The sequence below is a fragment of the Hemibagrus wyckioides genome, linkage group LG09, assembly GCF_019097595.1.
Source record: "Hemibagrus wyckioides isolate EC202008001 linkage group LG09, SWU_Hwy_1.0, whole genome shotgun sequence".
Classification (NCBI taxonomy): domain Eukaryota; kingdom Metazoa; phylum Chordata; class Actinopteri; order Siluriformes; family Bagridae; genus Hemibagrus; species Hemibagrus wyckioides.
The window spans coordinates 29,998,157-30,017,708 of record NC_080718.1 but is presented as its reverse complement, the minus strand read 5'-3'; the positions used below and the strand labels follow the sequence as shown (position 1 = coordinate 30,017,708).

General features: G+C 47.5%; 1 protein-coding gene across 6 annotated transcripts in view; it reads left to right on the top strand.

Moving 5' to 3' along the window:
* Positions 1-19,552, top strand: part of birc6 (baculoviral IAP repeat containing 6) — a 108,754-nt gene that overhangs the window by 43,125 nt on the left and 46,077 nt on the right. For 4 of the 6 annotated variants that reach the window (XM_058399202.1, XM_058399200.1, XM_058399201.1 and 1 more), the window contains exons 35-62: positions 686-907; positions 1,027-1,210; positions 1,333-1,551; positions 1,907-2,040; positions 3,165-3,318; positions 3,775-3,891; positions 4,114-4,268; positions 4,438-4,561; positions 4,743-4,853; positions 5,110-5,240; positions 5,353-5,480; positions 5,812-6,365; positions 6,569-6,744; positions 7,032-7,128; positions 7,267-7,461; positions 7,566-7,766; positions 7,918-8,197; positions 8,321-8,577; positions 8,950-9,058; positions 9,144-9,368; positions 9,513-10,275; positions 10,525-10,668; positions 10,940-11,069; positions 16,532-16,663; positions 17,290-17,451; positions 17,567-17,740; positions 18,663-18,859; positions 19,010-19,310. In XM_058399202.1, the coding sequence (XP_058255185.1) occupies positions 686-907; positions 1,027-1,210; positions 1,333-1,551; positions 1,907-2,040; positions 3,165-3,318; positions 3,775-3,891; positions 4,114-4,268; positions 4,438-4,561; positions 4,743-4,853; positions 5,110-5,240; positions 5,353-5,480; positions 5,812-6,365; positions 6,569-6,744; positions 7,032-7,128; positions 7,267-7,461; positions 7,566-7,766; positions 7,918-8,197; positions 8,321-8,577; positions 8,950-9,058; positions 9,144-9,368; positions 9,513-10,275; positions 10,525-10,668; positions 10,940-11,069; positions 16,532-16,663; positions 17,290-17,451; positions 17,567-17,740; positions 18,663-18,859; positions 19,010-19,310 (5,776 nt within the window). The remainder of the gene's footprint in view (positions 1-685; positions 908-1,026; positions 1,211-1,332; positions 1,552-1,906; positions 2,041-3,164; positions 3,319-3,774; positions 3,892-4,113; positions 4,269-4,437; positions 4,562-4,742; positions 4,854-5,109; positions 5,241-5,352; positions 5,481-5,811; positions 6,366-6,568; positions 6,745-7,031; positions 7,129-7,266; positions 7,462-7,565; positions 7,767-7,917; positions 8,198-8,320; positions 8,578-8,949; positions 9,059-9,143; positions 9,369-9,512; positions 10,276-10,524; positions 10,669-10,939; positions 11,070-16,531; positions 16,664-17,289; positions 17,452-17,566; positions 17,741-18,662; positions 18,860-19,009; positions 19,311-19,552) is intronic. The other 2 variants (XM_058399203.1, XM_058399204.1) reach the window with 2 other exon arrangements.

Here is a 19,552-nt window from a genome sequence, read left to right as displayed (position 1 = left end):
AGATGGTGGTGGTGGAGGACATGGTGGTGGTGATGGTTGAGATGGTGGTGGTGGTGGTGATGATGGTGGAGGTGGTGGTGGTGGAGGACATGGTGGTGGTGATGGTTGAGATGGTGGTGGTGGAGGAGGAGATGGTGGTGGTGATAGTTGAGATGGTGGTGGTGGAGGACATGGTGGTGGTGATGGTTGAGATGGTGGTGGTGATGATGGTGGAGGTGATGGTGGTGGTGGAGGACATGGTGGTGGTGGTGATGGTTGAGATGGTGGTGGTGGAGGAGATGGTGGTGGTGATGGTTGAGGTGGTGGTGGTGGTGGTGGAGGAGATGGTGGTGGTGATAGATGAGATGGTGGTGGTGAAGGAGGTGGAGGTGATGGTTGAGATGATGGTGGTGGTGATGGTTGAGATGGTGGTGGTGGAGGAGATGGTGGTGGTGATAGTTGAGATGGTGGTGGTGGAGGACATGGTGGTGGTGATGGTTGAGATGATGGTGGTGGTGATGGTTGAGATGGTGGTGGTGGTGATGGTTGAGATGGTAGTGGTGGTGGTGGTGGTGAAGATGGTGGAGGTGGTGGTGGTGGTGGTGAAGATGGTGGAGGTGGTGGTGATGGTGGTGGAGATGGTGGAGATAGAGGTGGTGATGGTAGTGGTGTACCTTTCAGTGACCAGAGATGTGTGTGTTTGCAGCACTTTAAGGACCTGATCCGTCTGCGCCGGACGGCGGAGTGGCCGCGCTCCTCTCTGGACTCGGATGCGTCCTCGTCCACTGTGAAGGAGACTCCTGAAGTGGAGCTGCTCCCGTTCACGCTGTCACATGAGCGCTGCATCTGTGTGGTGCAGAAACTCGCCCTGTTCCTGCTCTCCATGGACTTCACCTGCCACGCTGACCTGCTGCTGTTCGTCTGCAAGGTACACACACACTGCTAACCTGCTAACCTCACTCCAGCATAATAAGCAGTGAAGGTAAGGCTAATGATGCTCCAGTTTAGCGTTCACTGACCGTGACACTGATGATCTCCTGCCTTCAGGTTCTAGCACGGATAGCGAACGCCACACGCCCCACAATCCACCTGTGTGAGGTGGTGTCTGAGCAGCAGCTGGAGAGACTCCTGCTCCTCCTAGTGGGAACCGACTTCAACCGTGGTGACATCAGCTGGGGCGGAGCCTGGGCCCAGTACTCACTCACCTGCATGCTGCAGGACATCCTCGCAGGTGTGTGTGTGTGTGTGTTGCAAGTTACACACAGGTGATTCTTTTTAGGTTTGAGACACACACTGTCGACATCTGTTTATATTTTACTCGTTTCTCTCTCTCTCTCTCTCTCTCTCTCACAGGAGAGTTGACGTCTCCGGTGTGTGTAGATGGGGTGGAAGAGGGTGCAGTAGGTGATGAAGGTGGAGTCTCCTCCTCTTCCTCCTCCTCAGCGGTGGCGGTGTTGGACTCTGATGACTCTCTGGCTCCGCCCACTCCACTTACACTGGTGGAGGCGATTGACGAGCCGCTCGGCCCTGACCTCATCGCAGGTACTCCTGGGAGTTCATCTGCTTTCCAAAGTGCGTTGGTAATCTTGTCTACACACACACACACACACACACACACACACACACACACACATTTTTTATTTATTCATATTTCTGCATGGATTTGAAGTGTGGGTGTGTATGTATGTTATTGAGCATGAGTGTGTGTGTGTGGGGGGGGGGTCTGATCCAGTCATGATACTTTGTTCACATGTTACCTTCACTTCCTGTTTCCCTTTAAATGAGGTGAAATTCCATCAAGTGAAGGCTGTGCGTGTGCGCGAGTGTGTGTGTGTGTGTGTGTGTGTGTGTGTGTGTGTGTGTGTGTAAGTGTGTGTAAGTGTGTGTGTGTGCTTGCCGATATTAAAGCTCTTTTCGTTGCCCAAAGGTGCTCCTCCACTGTCATCTTTGGAAAAAGATAAAGACATAGACTTTGACTTGCTACAGGACCTGATGGATGTTGATATTGATCCTTTAGATATTGATTTGGAAAAAGATCCGCTTGCCGCCAAAGTCTTTAAGGTACAGTACGCATGACTTACCCCTCATCTTTTTATTTTTATCAAAATACTGAAACTTCCTTTCCTCTGTGTAATGCTTGCTGCTTATTCTGTCCTTCTCCACATTTCTTCCTTCTCTCCGCCACTTATTCGTTCTTGTGTGATTCTCCACAGACTTGTTATTATTATTATTATCAGGTGTTATTAAGAGGAATGCTCTGTGTCTGTGCTGTATCTGTTTTTATTTGTGCCTGTGTCATCTTTCCCCATCACTCCATCCTTCACTACTCTTGTCCTCCAGCACAGAGCCAGTGCTGGTCCAGGTGAACCCGGAGTTCTAATGGGGTCAGGAATGGTGGGTGTGGGTGAGGGTGATGGGCCGGGGGTTGATGGGTGGGGGGTGATGGGTGGGGGGTGATGGGGTTAGGGCAGACTTTCCTAGTGAACTTTAATAACCTTTACCATCACAGCACACACGTACATCACAACCAAGTACATTTAAATTCTGCTTTAGAATTAGAATTATTCCAGACATGGAAAAAAATAAAGCTTAGTGTTTTTATACAATTTTACTAATTTTATACTCTCTGTACTATTGTTCTTTAGAATAATGTCTGAGTGAAATGAGAGAAATCAAACCTTTTATTACACTAAATATACTGTGAGAGGGGACAAAGAGAATTGTAAGCATTTTAGAACTATTTTGAACATGTACATTTTTTTTGTGCTTTAGAAAAACACAGCTAGAATGATCTTGACCATCTTTATGAAGAGAGCCAATAGAATAGTTTTAATCTTATTAATAGTGTGGATTTTTTTCCTTATATATAATAAGAAAAAAATACACACTGTTAATCATAATAGTTATGTCCCCTATTTATTTTAATGCAGATCACGACTCTTTAATTTGCTCTGAACGTTCTGGACTCAGACTCTGCCCGGTTCTGGATCGGACCCGGGACCCGGCTCTGTGTTACTGTTCTGTGTCCTCAGCTCTCTCTCCCTTTTCCTTCCTTTCAGATAACAGTTTATCCTTTTGCTCAGAGAGAAGTTTCTCAAGTCTTTGTTTTGTGTGTGTTTTTGTTTTTTCCCCTCTCTTTTCCTGTGTGTGTGTGTGTGTGTGTGTGTGTGTGTGTGTGTGTGCAGCCTATCAGCAGTACCTGGTATGATTATTGGGGTGCTGATTATGGAACATATAGTTATAACCCCTACATTGGTGGAGCAGGGATCCCTGTGTCCAAACCTCCAGCTGCGGTGGAGAAACCAGGCTCTCAGAACCTCTCTGTCTCCGTCTCACAAGGTAACACACACACACACACACACCACAGAGTCGAGTGAACACACCTCTCACTCAGCATAACCCATCTTTGGGTTTCACCAAGTCTGAAAGTCTTTTGCAGAGAAAGCACTGAATATACAACAGTATAAATATATATAAAAGTTAGAGTGCATGTGTGTAAATGTTTCAGTTCCAAATATTTTTCTAAACTTTGCTGCTTGCCACAGGATACACACACACACACACACACACACACACACACACAAACAGAGCTTTACATCACTGCACTTAAACAAGTACCATCATCATTACTGTATAAAGTGTTGGATTTTACTTGAGGTAATATTTCTGATTTCTCTCTCTCTCTCTCTCTATATATATATATATATATATTTGTGTGTGTGTGTCTCTCTCTCTGTTTGGGTCTCTCACTCTCTCTCTATCTGTTTCTCTCTGTCTGTCTCGGTCTCTCTCTAGCTCTGGATGCTCGGTTGGAGGTGGGTCTGGAGCAGCAGGCGGAGCTCATGCTGAAGATGATGGCTACACTGGAGGCTGACGCTATCCTGCAGGCTCTTACCTCTAACTTACCCACAGGTTTGTGCACAGACACACACATTATTATTATTATTATTATTATTATTATTATTATTATTATTATTATTATTATTATTATTATTATTATTTTTATTATTATTATTATTATTATTATTATTATTATTATTATTATTATTATTATTATTATTATTATTATTATTATTATTATTATTTATTTTTAGTTAATGTTGACGTAAGTGATGTAATTGCTCGTATTTTCAGGTTCCCAGGCCGCTAACGGGACGGACGACTCTCTCTTGCGGGGGCTGCACAGCTCCCCCCCTGCAGCCAGCGTGATGGTCCAGCCCTCCTCCATCCCAATGCTGAGTGCTTGCTTTAATAAACTTTTCTCCATGCTGCAGGTCCATCATGTACAGGTACACACACACACACACACACACACACACACACACACACACACACACACACACAATGTTTGTTTCAGAAACTTTTTAACATCAGAAAGTTTATAACAATGATTTTCAGTCTCTTAGTGCTTTATTCGTGTGTGTGTGTGTGTGTGTGTGTGTGTGTGTGTGTGTGTAGTTGGAGTCTCTGCTCCAGCTGTGGCTCACTCTTAGCCTCAACTCGTCGTCCAGCTCGGAGGAAAGCGGCTCTGACATCTTCCTCTTCAACTCCAGTCGAGTTCCCACAATCCCCCTCAACCAAGGTCAGAGGTCAACTCTCCAGTCCTCAGTCTTATTGTGCCAATAAACAGCTTAAAAAATGTAATAATCTGCTACTATGACGAAAGCAGAATTCACACAGTAAATGGGAATGAAGGGGAAGTGCAGATTGGTTTGAGTCATGTGACTCATGCTTAAAGTGTGTGTGTGTGTTTCTCCCCACAGCCTCTATCAGTAGCTTTCTCTCCGTTCTGGCCTGGTATCCCAACACCTCTCTGCGTACATGGTGTCTGGTGTTGCACAGCCTCACTCTCATGACCAACATGCCGGCCAGCGGTCAGTTCACTTTTATCTGACTGTATCTCAAATACAATTCTGCACTCTGTATTAGAGCACTAGATGGGGTGTTGTGCTCCATCATCTTACATTAGATTCAGCCTAGATTAGATTCAACTTTGTCATTGCACATAGTTACAAGGCAACGAAATGCAGTAAATAGGGCACAAGTAAAGTCAATAAGGTGGAATTTGGGATTTATAGCATCATTTGTGTAGATATTGAGTGTGTGTGTGTGTGTGTGTGTTCGTTCCAGCCTCTAACAGTGGTATAGTTGTACATGAGAGCACGGCTCAGCAGATGGTGTCTGACCCCACACTGCTGCACGTGCTAGTGCGCTTCCTGTCGGGCAGTAACCCCCACGGGACGAGTCAGCACAGCTCACAGGTACACACACCCCACACACACGTGCGCACACACACACGTGCCACACTGCCTCTTCTTCTTCTCTGTTATAACCATGTAATTACAGCGTGGAAAACGCTTGCTCTCTGTGCAGGTGGGTCCGACTGCCACGCAGGCCATGCAGGAGTTCCTGACCCGGTTACAGGTCCACCTGTCCTCCACCTGTCCTCAGATGTTCAGCGAGTTCCTGCTCAAACTGGTGCACATCCTCTCCACTGAGCGGTACACACTCCTCCTTATTCTCCTCTCCTCACTTCTCATGCGGTTTGTTATTCAGTTACTGACCTAACTACTGACTTAACTGAGTCATGTATGTCTTACTGAACTACTGACTTACTGATTGACTTAACAACTGAGTGACCTGTGTTGGTTTCCTGAATAACTGACCTGCTGGCTTATTGACTCATTGAGTGACCTATGTACTAAGCCACTGAAGTATTGACTTAATGATTAACTTGCTAAGTGACATGTGTTTTACTGATTGATTTATCGATTAATTTGCTTATTGACTACTGGACTAGTTACTGACTCTCCCTGGTGTCCCTCCTGTCAGGGGTCCGTTCCATTCTGGACAAGGCCCACTGGATGCTCAGGTGAAGCTCTTGGAGTTCACACTGGAGCAGAACTTTGAGGTCGTATCCGTCACCACCATCACAGCTGTGATCGAGTCCATCACCTTCCTGGTCCATCACTACATCACCTGCTCCGAGAAAGTGGTGTCCCGGAGCGGCTCGGATGGCTCTGTGTGCGCCCGCGCGTGCTTCGGAGGCCTTTTTGCTAACATCATCCGCCCAGGAGATGCCAAGGCGGCGTGTGGAGAGACCACGCGAGATCAGCTGATGTTCGACCTGCTCAAACTCGTCAACTCTCTCGTCACCCTGCCGCTGTCCGGAGACAGAGAGTACAGCGGCCGCATGCCCTCCAACAGCGTCTCGGACGAGGAGAAAGTCTGCGGCGGTGGCAAAGAGGGAGGAGCCTCGGGGCACATCCCCATTCAGGGACCGGCAATGGGCGTGGCAGACCTGGTGCTGGCCAATCAACAAATTATGAGTCAGATCCTTTCAGCTCTGGGGCAGTGCAACAGCAGCGCCATGGCCATGATTATCGGTCTGTACACTCTGTCCACTGCGTCCTAATCCACACTCACTACATAAGACAATCCAGTGTGGGCGTGTCTCAAATATTGATATTTAATTCTCTGTGGTAGTGTAAACATTTCAGCTGTTTAACTAATTATTAAATATTATATTATTGATTCTTTAAAGGTCAGGCAAAATTGCTTTTGTTCACTTTTTTTCCCATGGGTTCAGGTGCTAGTGGACTCCACCTGACCAAGCATGAAAATTTCCACGGAGGTTTGGACGCCATCTCTGTAGGCGACGGTCTGTTCACCATCCTCACCACGCTGAGTAAGAGAGCCACATCAGTGCAGGTGATGCTGCAGCCCATCCTCACCTACATGGCCTGTGGCTACATGGGCAGACAGGTGAGCTCTCTGACACCGGTCACTCCTGGGTACACACTGTTGTGTTCACTGGTAGAGCTGTGGAAGTGTGGAAGACTGCATTTCATTTAGAGTGGGGGAATCAGTGATGTCTGTCTAGTCTAGGGCTCTAATATGGAGATCTGGTTGTGTCCCTAACCACACATTCACTATATATTCCACATAACCATCATCCACTGTGGGTGTGACCAAAATCACACACTGCATTCACTATGTATGGCACATGAATGTCACCACTGTGTGTTTAACGGTGTGTGTTTGATGTGCAGGGATCTCTCTCTACTTGTCAGCTCTCTGAACCCCTGCTGTGGTTCATTCTGAGAGTTCTGGACACCAGTGAGGCACTTAAAGCCTTCCATGACATGGGTATGGACACACACACATACACACAATACATTATCATTTACTCAGTACACCGGTGCTAGAATAAAAAATGAATATAACACAACTGCCTTGAAATTGAAACTGGCTTTTTATTATTATTATTATTGTGTGTGTGTGTAGGTGGAGTGCAGCTGATCTGTAACAACATGGTGACGAGTACAAGGGCCATTGTGAACACGGCACGCAGCATGGTCTCCACCATCATGAAGTTTTTGGACTCGGGGCCGGGGAAAGCAGCAGACGGCAGCCTGAAGGCCCGAGTCCTGGCCTCCGAGCCTGAGAATGCAGAGGGACTGCACAACTTCGCTCCTCTCGGTAACCTCCTTCATTTACAAAAATGTGATGGTGTTTAATGTTGGTTTTGTTTTGAGATGATTTTTGGGGTGTTGAATATTTACTGTCTGTTTGTCCCATGTCAGGCACCATAACCTCAAGCAGTCCAACAGCTCAGCCTGCCGAGGTTCTGCTCCAGGCCACGCCCCCTCACCGCCGCGCTCGATCTGCCGCCTGGTCCTACATCTTTCTCCCTGAGGAGGCGTGGTGTGACCTCACCATCCACCTCCCCGCTGCCGTACTGCTCAAAGAGCTCCACATCCAACCACACCTCGCCTCGCTCGCCAGTGAGACACACACACACACACACACACCACTTTGAAGTTTATCGTTTACCTCAATTAGCACCAAGTGTCTCCATGCGTTTTATTTCTTCTACACATTAGCAATTTATCAGCAATTTTTTGTTGAACTCCTCTGCGTCCTGTCTGTGTCCAGCGTGTCCATCATCGGTGTCAGTGGAGATCAGTGCTGATGGAGTGAACATGCTCCCTCTGTCCACGCCCCTCATCACGAGTGGCCTCACCTACATTAAAATCCAGCTGGTGCGTGCGGAGGTGGCCTCGGCCGTGTGTGTGCGTCTGCACCGCCCTCGAGACGCCAGCACGCTCGGCCTGTCTCAGATCAAACTGCTCGGCCTCACAGCGTTCGGCAGCACCTCCTCGGCCACGGTGAACAACCCTTTCCTGCCTTCTGAGGACCAGGTCTCTAAAACCAGGTGTGTCTCCTGTCCCACGGATCACTGGCCTTATCACTCCACCTGTTCTGACTCTGCCTGCTCCAGTACATCCGTGTGTTCTCCTACGTAGTGTGTAATTACGTTGTTCTGTTCTCACCTCAGTATCGGCTGGCTGCGTCTGCTGCACCACTGCGTGACTCACGTCTCTGATCTGGAGGCGATGATGGCGAGTGCGGCTGCGCAGACGGCTAACCTGCTGCAGACGTGTGCGGCGCTGCTCATGTCTCCCTACTGCGGTATGCACTCGCCCAACATCGAGGCTGTGCTGGTGAAAATCGGCCTCCAGTCCACTCGCATCGGCCTTAAACTCATCCACATCCTGCTGCGTAACTGCGCCGCGTCCGGCACTGACCTCGCCAGTAAGAGACTCCTTTAATCACTGCTCACTTCAGCTTTTATTTCCTGTTCAGAAACAAAAGACAAAGTTCTACACTGTATTATCATATTATCTCAATTTTTCATTATTGTTATTAAATAAAATTATTAATTATCTGCTTATGAGCCTGACACATGATAAATATTTCATACAGATGTTAATGTATTTAGGAAAAGATTTATTTTACCCTGAATTTCATGGAATGGCCACTAGAGGGCGGTCACAGGTCTCTATAAATACAGCAGGTTTTTGTGGTAATAGAATACATGTATATAAAATGATCATACTGTTATAAACACACACATGCGTAAAAGTAAAACCTTTATGGAATGTAATTATGGTGTGTGTGTTTTAGATCTGAACAGTCCATTGTTGTTCGGGAGGTTGAACGGTCTCTCCTCAGACTCCACCATAGACATCCTGTACCAGCTTGGTACCACACAGGACGCAGGCACCAAGGACAGGTCAGATACAGATTGTACACCCCTGTGTGAAACTACAGTGAACAGTGTTTGTCAGGAGTGCTCATGTGTGTGTGTGTGTGTGTAGGATCCAGGCTCTGTTGCAGTGGGTGTATGACTCGTCTCGTGTAGCGGCGCTGAAACAGAACTGTCCATCAGGCATCATGGGTCCAGCAGCATCCCAGTCCCGCGAGTACGGCCTCCTCATGCCCTCGCCCTCACACCTGCACTGCGTGGCAGCCATCTTGTGGCACAGTTATGAGCTTCCCGTGGACTATGACCTTCCAGCACTGCTTAGCCGAGAGCTCTTCGAGTGAGTACACACACACACACACACACACACACAGAGCTCGAGTTCTGACCTCATTGAAAACCTTTTAAAATTTTAATGCTTTTGATGTCTGGTGAGGATTGGCTTTGCGGGTTTTGGCTGACGCACTGGCTCCGCCCCCTGCAGGTTGCTGTATAACTGGTCAATGGCGTTGCCGTGTAACATGGTGCTGAAGAAGGCTGTGGACAGTCTGCTGTGCTCCATGTGCCATATCCACCCCAGCTACTTCTCCCTGCTCATGTCCTGGATGGGGCTGAACGCGCCGGCCATGACCGATGATGGCAAGAAGCAACACGAGCTCAACAGCGCCACTTCTCTGACCGACGACTCCAAACTCCTCCCTCCAGTTCCTATTTCTCTCAATGAGTGCCAGCTAGCAACTTTAGCCTCCGCGTCTCAGTCCCCCGGTGCCATCCAGCAGCTTCTGGACTCGGGGCTTCCTGCGCTGCTCGTGCGCAGCCTGGCTAATTTCTGCTGCCAGCTCCTAGCCCACGCAGACCTTCCCATGCCTGCGTGGCACTCCGAACGCCGCCATCACAACCACACGTCTTCAGCACCGTCGCTCTCGCCGGATTTAGCGGCTCCTGTTCTGCGGTTCCTCACCGAGGTCGGGAACAGCCACGCCATGAAGGACTGGCTGGGAGGACCGGACGTCAATCCGCTCTGGACCTCTCTGCTCTTCCTGCTGTGCCATTCCAGCGCCAGCGGCACCGCCAACGGAGCCAACGCCCACCATGCTGCAGGGACAAGAGCCTATTCACTGGGATCCCATGGGGGGCGGGGCAACAGTCTCAGCACACAGCAGAGGACTGCTATAGAGAATGCCACAGTGGCATTTTTCCTGCAGTGTATCTCCTACCATCCCAGCAATCAGAGACTCATGGCTCAGGTAAGTAAGTGTGTGTGTGTGTGTGTGTGTGTGTGTGTGTTTATGAGAGTGTATATATATATATATATATATATATATATATATATATATATATATATATATATATATATATATATATATATGTGTGTGTGTGTGTATATGGTGTGTATGTTGTGTATATAATATTTAGTGTATAGTGTGTATTGTAAATGTCTCATACTTCCTGTTTTAATCATTGGCTATAAGTGAGGTTCTTTTGGGTTCCTCCAGGTTCTGTGTGAACTGTTCCAGTCGGCTCCACAGAGAGGGAATGTTCCCGTGTCGGGAAATATCTCCGGCTTCATACGCAGACTCTTCCTGCAGCTCATGCTCGAGGATGAGAAGGTTACAGTCTTCCTGCAGTCTCCCTGTCCAGTAAGTACACACTGACCCAAGCACACTGTGAGTAAAGGACAGACAGACAAGCAGAGGAACAGAGAGAGAGAAGAACAGAGAGAGAGAGGTTGATGGAGAGGGGGAGTAAGACAGGTGAACAGACTAACACTGTGAGCTCAGTCCCTGATCTTCAGGAGGAGAGTCTTAAGTGTGTGTGTGTGTGTGTGTGTGTGTGTGTGTGTGTGATCATGGGTTTTATCTTTTAGGATAAATTTGGATTTTATTTGTTTCTTTTCTCTTTCTCCTGCAGCTGTATAAAGGGAGGATAAATGCCACCAGTCATGTGATCCAGCACCCCATGTACGGAGCCGGTCACAAGTTCCGCAAACTCCACCTGCCCATTTCCACCACGCTGGCTGAAGTGCTGGACCGTGTCTCTGGTACACACACTACACACACTGCACACACTACACACACTGCACAACTACACACACTACACACACTGCACAACTACACACACTACACACACTGCACAACTACACACACTGCACAACTACACACACTACACACACTGCACAACTACACACACTGCACAACTACACACACTACACACACTGCACAACTACACACACTGCACACACTACACACACTGCACAACTACACACACTACACACACTGCACAACTACACACACTACACACACTGCACAACTACACACACTGCACAACTACACACACTACACACACTGCACAACTACACACACTGCACACACTACACACACTGCACAACTACACACACTGCACAACTACACACACTACACACACTGCACAACTACACACACTGCACAACTACACACACTACACACACTGCACAACTACACACACTGCACAACTACACACACTACACACACTGCACAACTACGCACACTGCACAACTACACACACTACACACACTGCACAACTACACACACACTACACACACTGCACAACTACACACACTACACACACTGCACAACTACACACACTGCACAACTACACACACTACACACACTGCACAACTACACACACTGCACAACTACACACACTGCACAACTACACACACTGCACAGCTACACACACACTACACACACTGCACAGCTACACACACACTACACACACTGCACAACTACACACACCACACACTGCACAACTACACACACTACACACACTGCACACACTGCACAACTACACACACACTGCACAACTACACACACACTGCACAACTACACACACTACACACACTGCACAACTACACACACACTACACACACTGCACAACTACATACACACTACACACACTGCACAACTACACACACACTACACACACTGCACAACTACACACACTACACACACTGCACAACTACACACACTACACACACTGCACAACTACACACACTGCACACACTGCACAACTACACACACACTGCACACACTGCACAACTACACACACACTGCACAACTACACACACACTACACACACTGCACAACTACACACACACTACACACACTGCACAACTACACACACTGCACACACACTACACACACTGCACAACTACACACACTGCACAACTACACACACACTGCACAACTACACACACACTGCACACACTACACACACTGCACACACTACACACACTGCACAACTACACACACTGCACAACTACACACACACTACATACACTGCACAACTACATACACACTACACACACTGCACAACTACACACACAACACACACTGCACAACTACACACACTACACACACTGCACAACTACACACACACTACACACACTGCACAACTACACACACTGCACAACTACACACACTGCACAACTACACACACTGCACACACACTACACACACTGCACAACTACACACACACTACACACACTGCACAACTACACACACTGCACAACTACACACACTGCACACACTACACACACTGCACAACTACACACACTGCACACACACTACACACACTGCACAACTACACACACTGCACAACTACACACACTGCACAACTACACACACTGCACACACACTACACACACTGCACAACTACACACACACTACACACACTGCACACACTACACACACACTACACACACTGCACAACTACACACACTGCACACACTACACACACTGCACAACTACACACACTGCACAACTACACACACTGCACACACACTACACACACTGCACAACTACACACACTGCACAACTACACACACTGCACAACTACACACACACTGCACACACTACACACACTGCACAACTACACACACTGCACACACACTACACACACTGCACAACTACACACACTGCACAACTACACACACACTACATACACTGTACAACTACACACACTGCACAATTACACACACTACACACACTGCACAACTACACACACTACACACACACTACACACACTGCACAACTACACACACAGTACACACACTGCACAACTACACACACTGCACAACTACACACACTGCACACACTACACACACTGCACAACTACACACACTACACACACTGCACAACTACACACACTACACAACTACACGCACACTGCACAACTACACACACACTGCACAACTACACACACTACACACACACTACACACACTGCACAACTACACACTCCACACACTGCACACACTACACACACTGCACAACTACACACACTGCACAACTACACACACTACACACACTGCACAACTACACACACTGCACAACTACACACACTGCACACACACTACACACACTGCACAACTACACGCACACTACACACACTGCACAACTACACACACTGCACACACTGCACAACTACACACACTGCACACACACACACACACACACACTGCACACACACACACACTACACACTGCACACTACACACACTGCACAACTACACACACAACACACACTGCACAACTACACACACTACACACACACTACACACACTGCACAACTACACACACACTACACACACTGCACACACTACACACACACTACACACACTACACACACTGCACAACTACACACACACTACACACACTGCACAACTACACACACTACACACACTGCACAACTACACACACACTGCACACACTGCACAACTACACACACACTGCACAACTACACACACACTGCACAACTACACACACTACACACACACTACACACACTGCACAACTACACACACTGCACAACTACACACACACTACACACACTGCACAACTACACACACTCCACACACTGCACACACTACACACACTGCACAACTACACACACTACACACACTGCACAACTACACACACTGCACAACTACACACACTACACACACTGCACACACTGCACAACTACACACACACTGCACACACTACACACACTGCACAACTACACACACTGCACAACTACACACACTACACACACTGCACAACTACACACACTGCACAACTCTACACACACTGCACAACTACACACAACACACACTGCACAACTACACACACTACACAACTACACGCACACTGCACAACTACACACACTGCACACACTACGCACACTGCACACACTGCACACGCTACACACACTGCACAACTACACGCACACTACACACACTGCACAACTACACACACACTACACACACTGCACAACTACACGCACACTACACACACTGCACAACTACACACACTGCACAACTACACACACACTACACACACTGCACAACTACACACACTGCACAACTACACACACTGCACACACTGCACAACTACACACACTGCACACACTACACACACCACACACTGCACAACTACACACACTACACACACACAACACACACTGCACAACTACACACACTCTACACACACTGCACAACTACACACACTGCACAACTACACACACTACACACACTGCACAACTACACACACACTACATACACTGCACAACTACATACACTGCACAACTACACACACTACACACACTGCACACACTGCACAACTACACACACTGCACACACTGCACAACTACACACACACTGCACACACTGCACAACTACACACACACTGCACACACTGCACAACTACACACACACTGCACACACTGCACAACTACACACACACTGCACAACTACACACACTGCACACACTACACACACTGCACAACTACACACACTGCACACACACTACACACACTGCACAACTACACACACTACATACACTGCACAACTACATACACTGCACAACTACACACACTACATACACTGCACAACTACACACACTGCACACACTGCACAACTACACACACACTGCACACACTGCACAACTACACACACACTACACACACTGCACAACTACACACACTGCACACACTACACACACTGCACAACTACACACACTGCACACACTACACACTGCACAACTACACACACTGCACAACTACACACACTGCACAACTACACACACTGCACACACTGCACAACTACACACACACTGCACAACTACACACACTACACACACACTACACACACTGCACAACTACACACACTGCACAACTACACACACTCCACACACTGCACAACTACACACACACTACACACACTGCACAACTACACACACTCCACACACTGCACACACTACACACACTGCACAACTACACACACTGCACAACTACACACACTACACACACTGCACAACTACACACACTGCACAACTCTACACACACTGCACAACTACACACAACACACACTGCACAACTACACACACTACACAACTACACGCACACTGCACAACTACACACACTGCACACACTACGCACACTGCACACACTGCACACGCTACACACACTGCACAACTACACGCACACTACACACACTGCACAACTACACACACACTACACACACTGCACAACTACACGCACACTACACACACTGCACAACTACACGCACACTACACACACTGCACAACTACACGCACACTGCACAACTACACACACTACACACACTGCACAACTACACACACACTGCACAACTACACGCACACTACACACAATGCACAACTACACGCACACTACACACACACTACACACACTGCACAACTACACGCACACTACACACACTGCACAACTACACGCACACTACACACACTGCACACCTACACGCACACTGCACAACTACACACACTGCACACACCCATATCGCTGTATACACTCAGCCCTTCACCACATATATCTCATTGATGAGTGTGTCGTCTCACCCTGATCTCATGCTTGCAGAACCCTTGAGAACCCTAGCAGACAGTGTGTGTCTGTCTCAGAGCTCTACCTGATGATCTGAAAGAACCCTTAAGTGAGGGATCTGATCAATGGGTTCTTCAAGGGTTTCTTAGCGTCTGCCTGGCTCCATTTCTGATTAGGAAACACTCTGTTGCCAGGTTCTACTCTCTTCAAGGGTTCTTTGTGATATGCAAGTGTTTTTAGATTTCTGAAAGGGTTCTGCTTGGAACTGTCTCTGATGGTGAATGCTTAGGAGAGTTCCTAGACTCCTTAAATGGATGGAACTCTTTATTATAGTGAAGCCCTTTTTTTTTTTTTTTTTTTTTTTTTTTTTTTACACAGGATTACTTTTTACAAAGAACTCTTATAATCTAGAACCCTGTAACTCTTTCTCCATCAGAGAACGTTCCGAGATATTCTTCATGAGGAACCTTACAATGGAGGTTTAGCAGAAAGTTTTGAATCATTTTTGGGAGTTTAGAACCCAATAAATTCTTAAAGAACCCCTGAAGAACCTTTTTTTCCTCCTAAGAGTATCAGGTCTGATGTTTAGCTGTTCTAGACGGTTCTCTCATTTTCTTTGTTCTCTTGAAGACACGCCGAGCATTACGGCCAAGCTGCTGAACGAGCAGAAAGAGGACAAAGAGAAGAAGAACCACGAGGAGAAGGAGAAGATGAAGGCTGACAACGGGTTCCAGGATAACTACAGCGTTGTGGTGGCTTCAGGTACTCCATGAGAACCACGCTGTCTGCTTTAGGAAAGTTCTCAGCTAGTCTGATCGCTCAGAGTGGAACCCTAAAAGCTTTTTTTAGAACCCAGTAAGAGAGAGAGTTTCCCTTTTCAAAATGGTTCCAACCTGTGGTACGGAGCCTTTAAAGAACCCTTTTTAGAAAGCTGAGAACTCATGAACGATGTAGAACCACACAACCCACAGCTAAGAACACTTACTAATTACAAAGGATCCTTGAAGATTGTAGAACTTCTATGAAGCTCTGATTCCTTAATAAACCTTCCAGAAACCCTTAAAGATCTCCTACAGTGTTCCAGTAAACTCTGGTTCTAGGTTCTAAGAAGAACGTAAGGAGCTGTAATGTGGAGTTTGTGCTGCACGCTCTATAATATTTTAGTTTTTCTCTGCTGCCTTTTCGAACCAGAAGGACCCTGGTGTAAGGTTCTGTGTTCATTAGTCCTTTGTATAGTTATTTTTCTGAAATGTTCTAGAGCGGTTCATCAGAAAGGTAGAAAGATGATGACTTGGAGAAAGAAAGACAGTGTGCTAAGAAGCTTCAGAAAGTCAGGGGTTCTGAAGATCCTGACTGTGTGTGTGTGTGTGTCTGTGTGTGTGTGTCAGGTCTGAAGTCTCAGTCGAAGCGTGCTCTCTCCACACCCCCTCGTCCCCCATCTCGGAGAGGTCGCGTACTCAGTGATAAACTGGCCTCGTCTTCAGGAGTCGAATCGTCCAGCAAGACCATCAGTGTCCCCGTGTTCCACCTTTACCATAAACTACTGCCAGGTACACACACACACACACACACACACACACACACACACACAGGAAACTCCTGTGTGTTGCCGCTACTTTGGTAGTGTGAGTTTATAATAACACACGTCCTCTGTCTGTGTTGCAGGTCAGCCGTTGCCGGGGGAGATGACCTTGGCCCAGCTCTTGACCTTGCTGTATGAACGCAAACTTCCTCAAGGCTATCGCTCCATTGACCTCACTGTCAAGTTGGGGTCAAAGGTCATCTCTGACTCTGGGCTTTCTAAGACGGACTCCTTCAAGAGGCTTCGCACAGAAAAAGGTCTGTCTGATCTGTCTGTCTCTATCGCACTCTGTCTGATCTGTCTGTCTCTATCGCACTCTGTCTGATCTGTCTGTCTCTATCGCACTCTGTCTGATCTGTCTGTCTCTATCGCACTCTGTCTGATCTGTCTGTCTCTATCGCACTCTGTCTGATCTGTCTGTCTCTATCACACTCTGTCTGTCTCTATCACACTCTGTCTGATCTGTCTGTCTCTATCACACTCTGTCTGATCTGTCTGTCTCTATCACACTCTGTCTGTCTCTATCACACTCTGTCTGATCTGTCTGTCTCTATCACACTCTGTCTGATCTGTCTGTCTCTATCACACTCTGTCTGTCTCTATCACACTCTGTCTGATCTGTCTGTCTCTATCACACTCTGTCTGATCTATCACACTCTGTCTGATCTGTCTGTCTCTATCACACTCTGTCTGTCTCTATCTATCACACTCTGTCTGATCTGTCTATCACACTCTGTCTGATCTGTCTGTCTCTATCACACTCTGTCTGTCTCTATCTATCACACTCTGTCTGATCTGTCTGTCTCTATCACACTGTCTGATCTGTCTGTCTCTATCACACTCTGTCTGTCTCTATCACACTCTGTCTGATCTGTCTGTCTCTATCACACTCTGTCTGTCTCTATCACACTCTGTCTGATCTGTCTGTCTCTATCACACTCTCTGATCTGTCTGTCTCTATCACACTCTGTCTGTCTCTATCACTGTCTGTCTGATCTGTCTGTCTCTATCACACTCTGTCTGTCTCTATCACACTCTGTCTGATCTGTCTGTCTCTCACACTCTGTCTGTCTCTATGATGATCTGTCTGTCTCTATCTCACTCTATCTGTCTTTCTGTCGCACTCTGTCATACAAAAGAAATACATTTGTGTGTGTGTGTGTGTGTGCGTGTGTGTAGAGCACTGTGACATGTTGAGCAGTTGTGTGGAGGATGAAATGATGACTCCAGTGGACGAGTGTTTAGACGCAGCAATTGATGAGTCGTTGTTGGAGACGAGCCCCATTCAGTCTCCACTGCAGGTGTTTGCAGGTATGGGTGGTCTCGCTCTCATTGCCGAGAGACTGCCCATGCTTTACCCTGACGTTATACAGCAGGTCAGTAACACACACGCACACATGCACACAGTTTCGGATTGCTATGAAGTGCTCTTCTCCTGTCAGCCTTCAGACACTACAGATACTACTGTGGTTGTATTTTTTTTCAGGTTAGCATGTTTTGTTGTGTGTGTGTGTGTGTGTGTACAGGTCAGCACTCCTGTGGTTGCCTCATCCTCTCAGGAGAAGCCCAAGGACAGTGAGCAGTTTGAGTGGGTGACCATCGAGCAGTCGGGCGAGCTGGTGTACGAGGCGCCCGAGAGCGTGGCCACAGAGCCACAGCCAATCAAATCCTCAGTTCAGACCACCTCTCCTATCCCCGCCCACTCTCTAGCCGCTTTCGGTCTCTTCCTGCGTCTTCCGGGATACGCTGAGGTCCTGCTGAAGGAGAGGAAACACGCACAGTGCCTGCTCAGGCTGGTGCTGGGGGTCACTGACGACGGGGAGGGCAGTGAGTATCACTGTTACACCCTGGAATAACACGTAACACACCTTAATAGATTTGATTCATCATGTTAGAACTGTAACTGTTTTTTAGCAGCAGATCACTGCTGTCAGACAGACAGAGAGACATGCAGAGACAGAGAGACATGCAGACAGACTGGCAGGTAGACAGACAGACAGATAGACAGGCAGGCATACCAGTGGGCAGACAGACAGGCAGGCAGAACAATAAACTACACTTCTACTTGA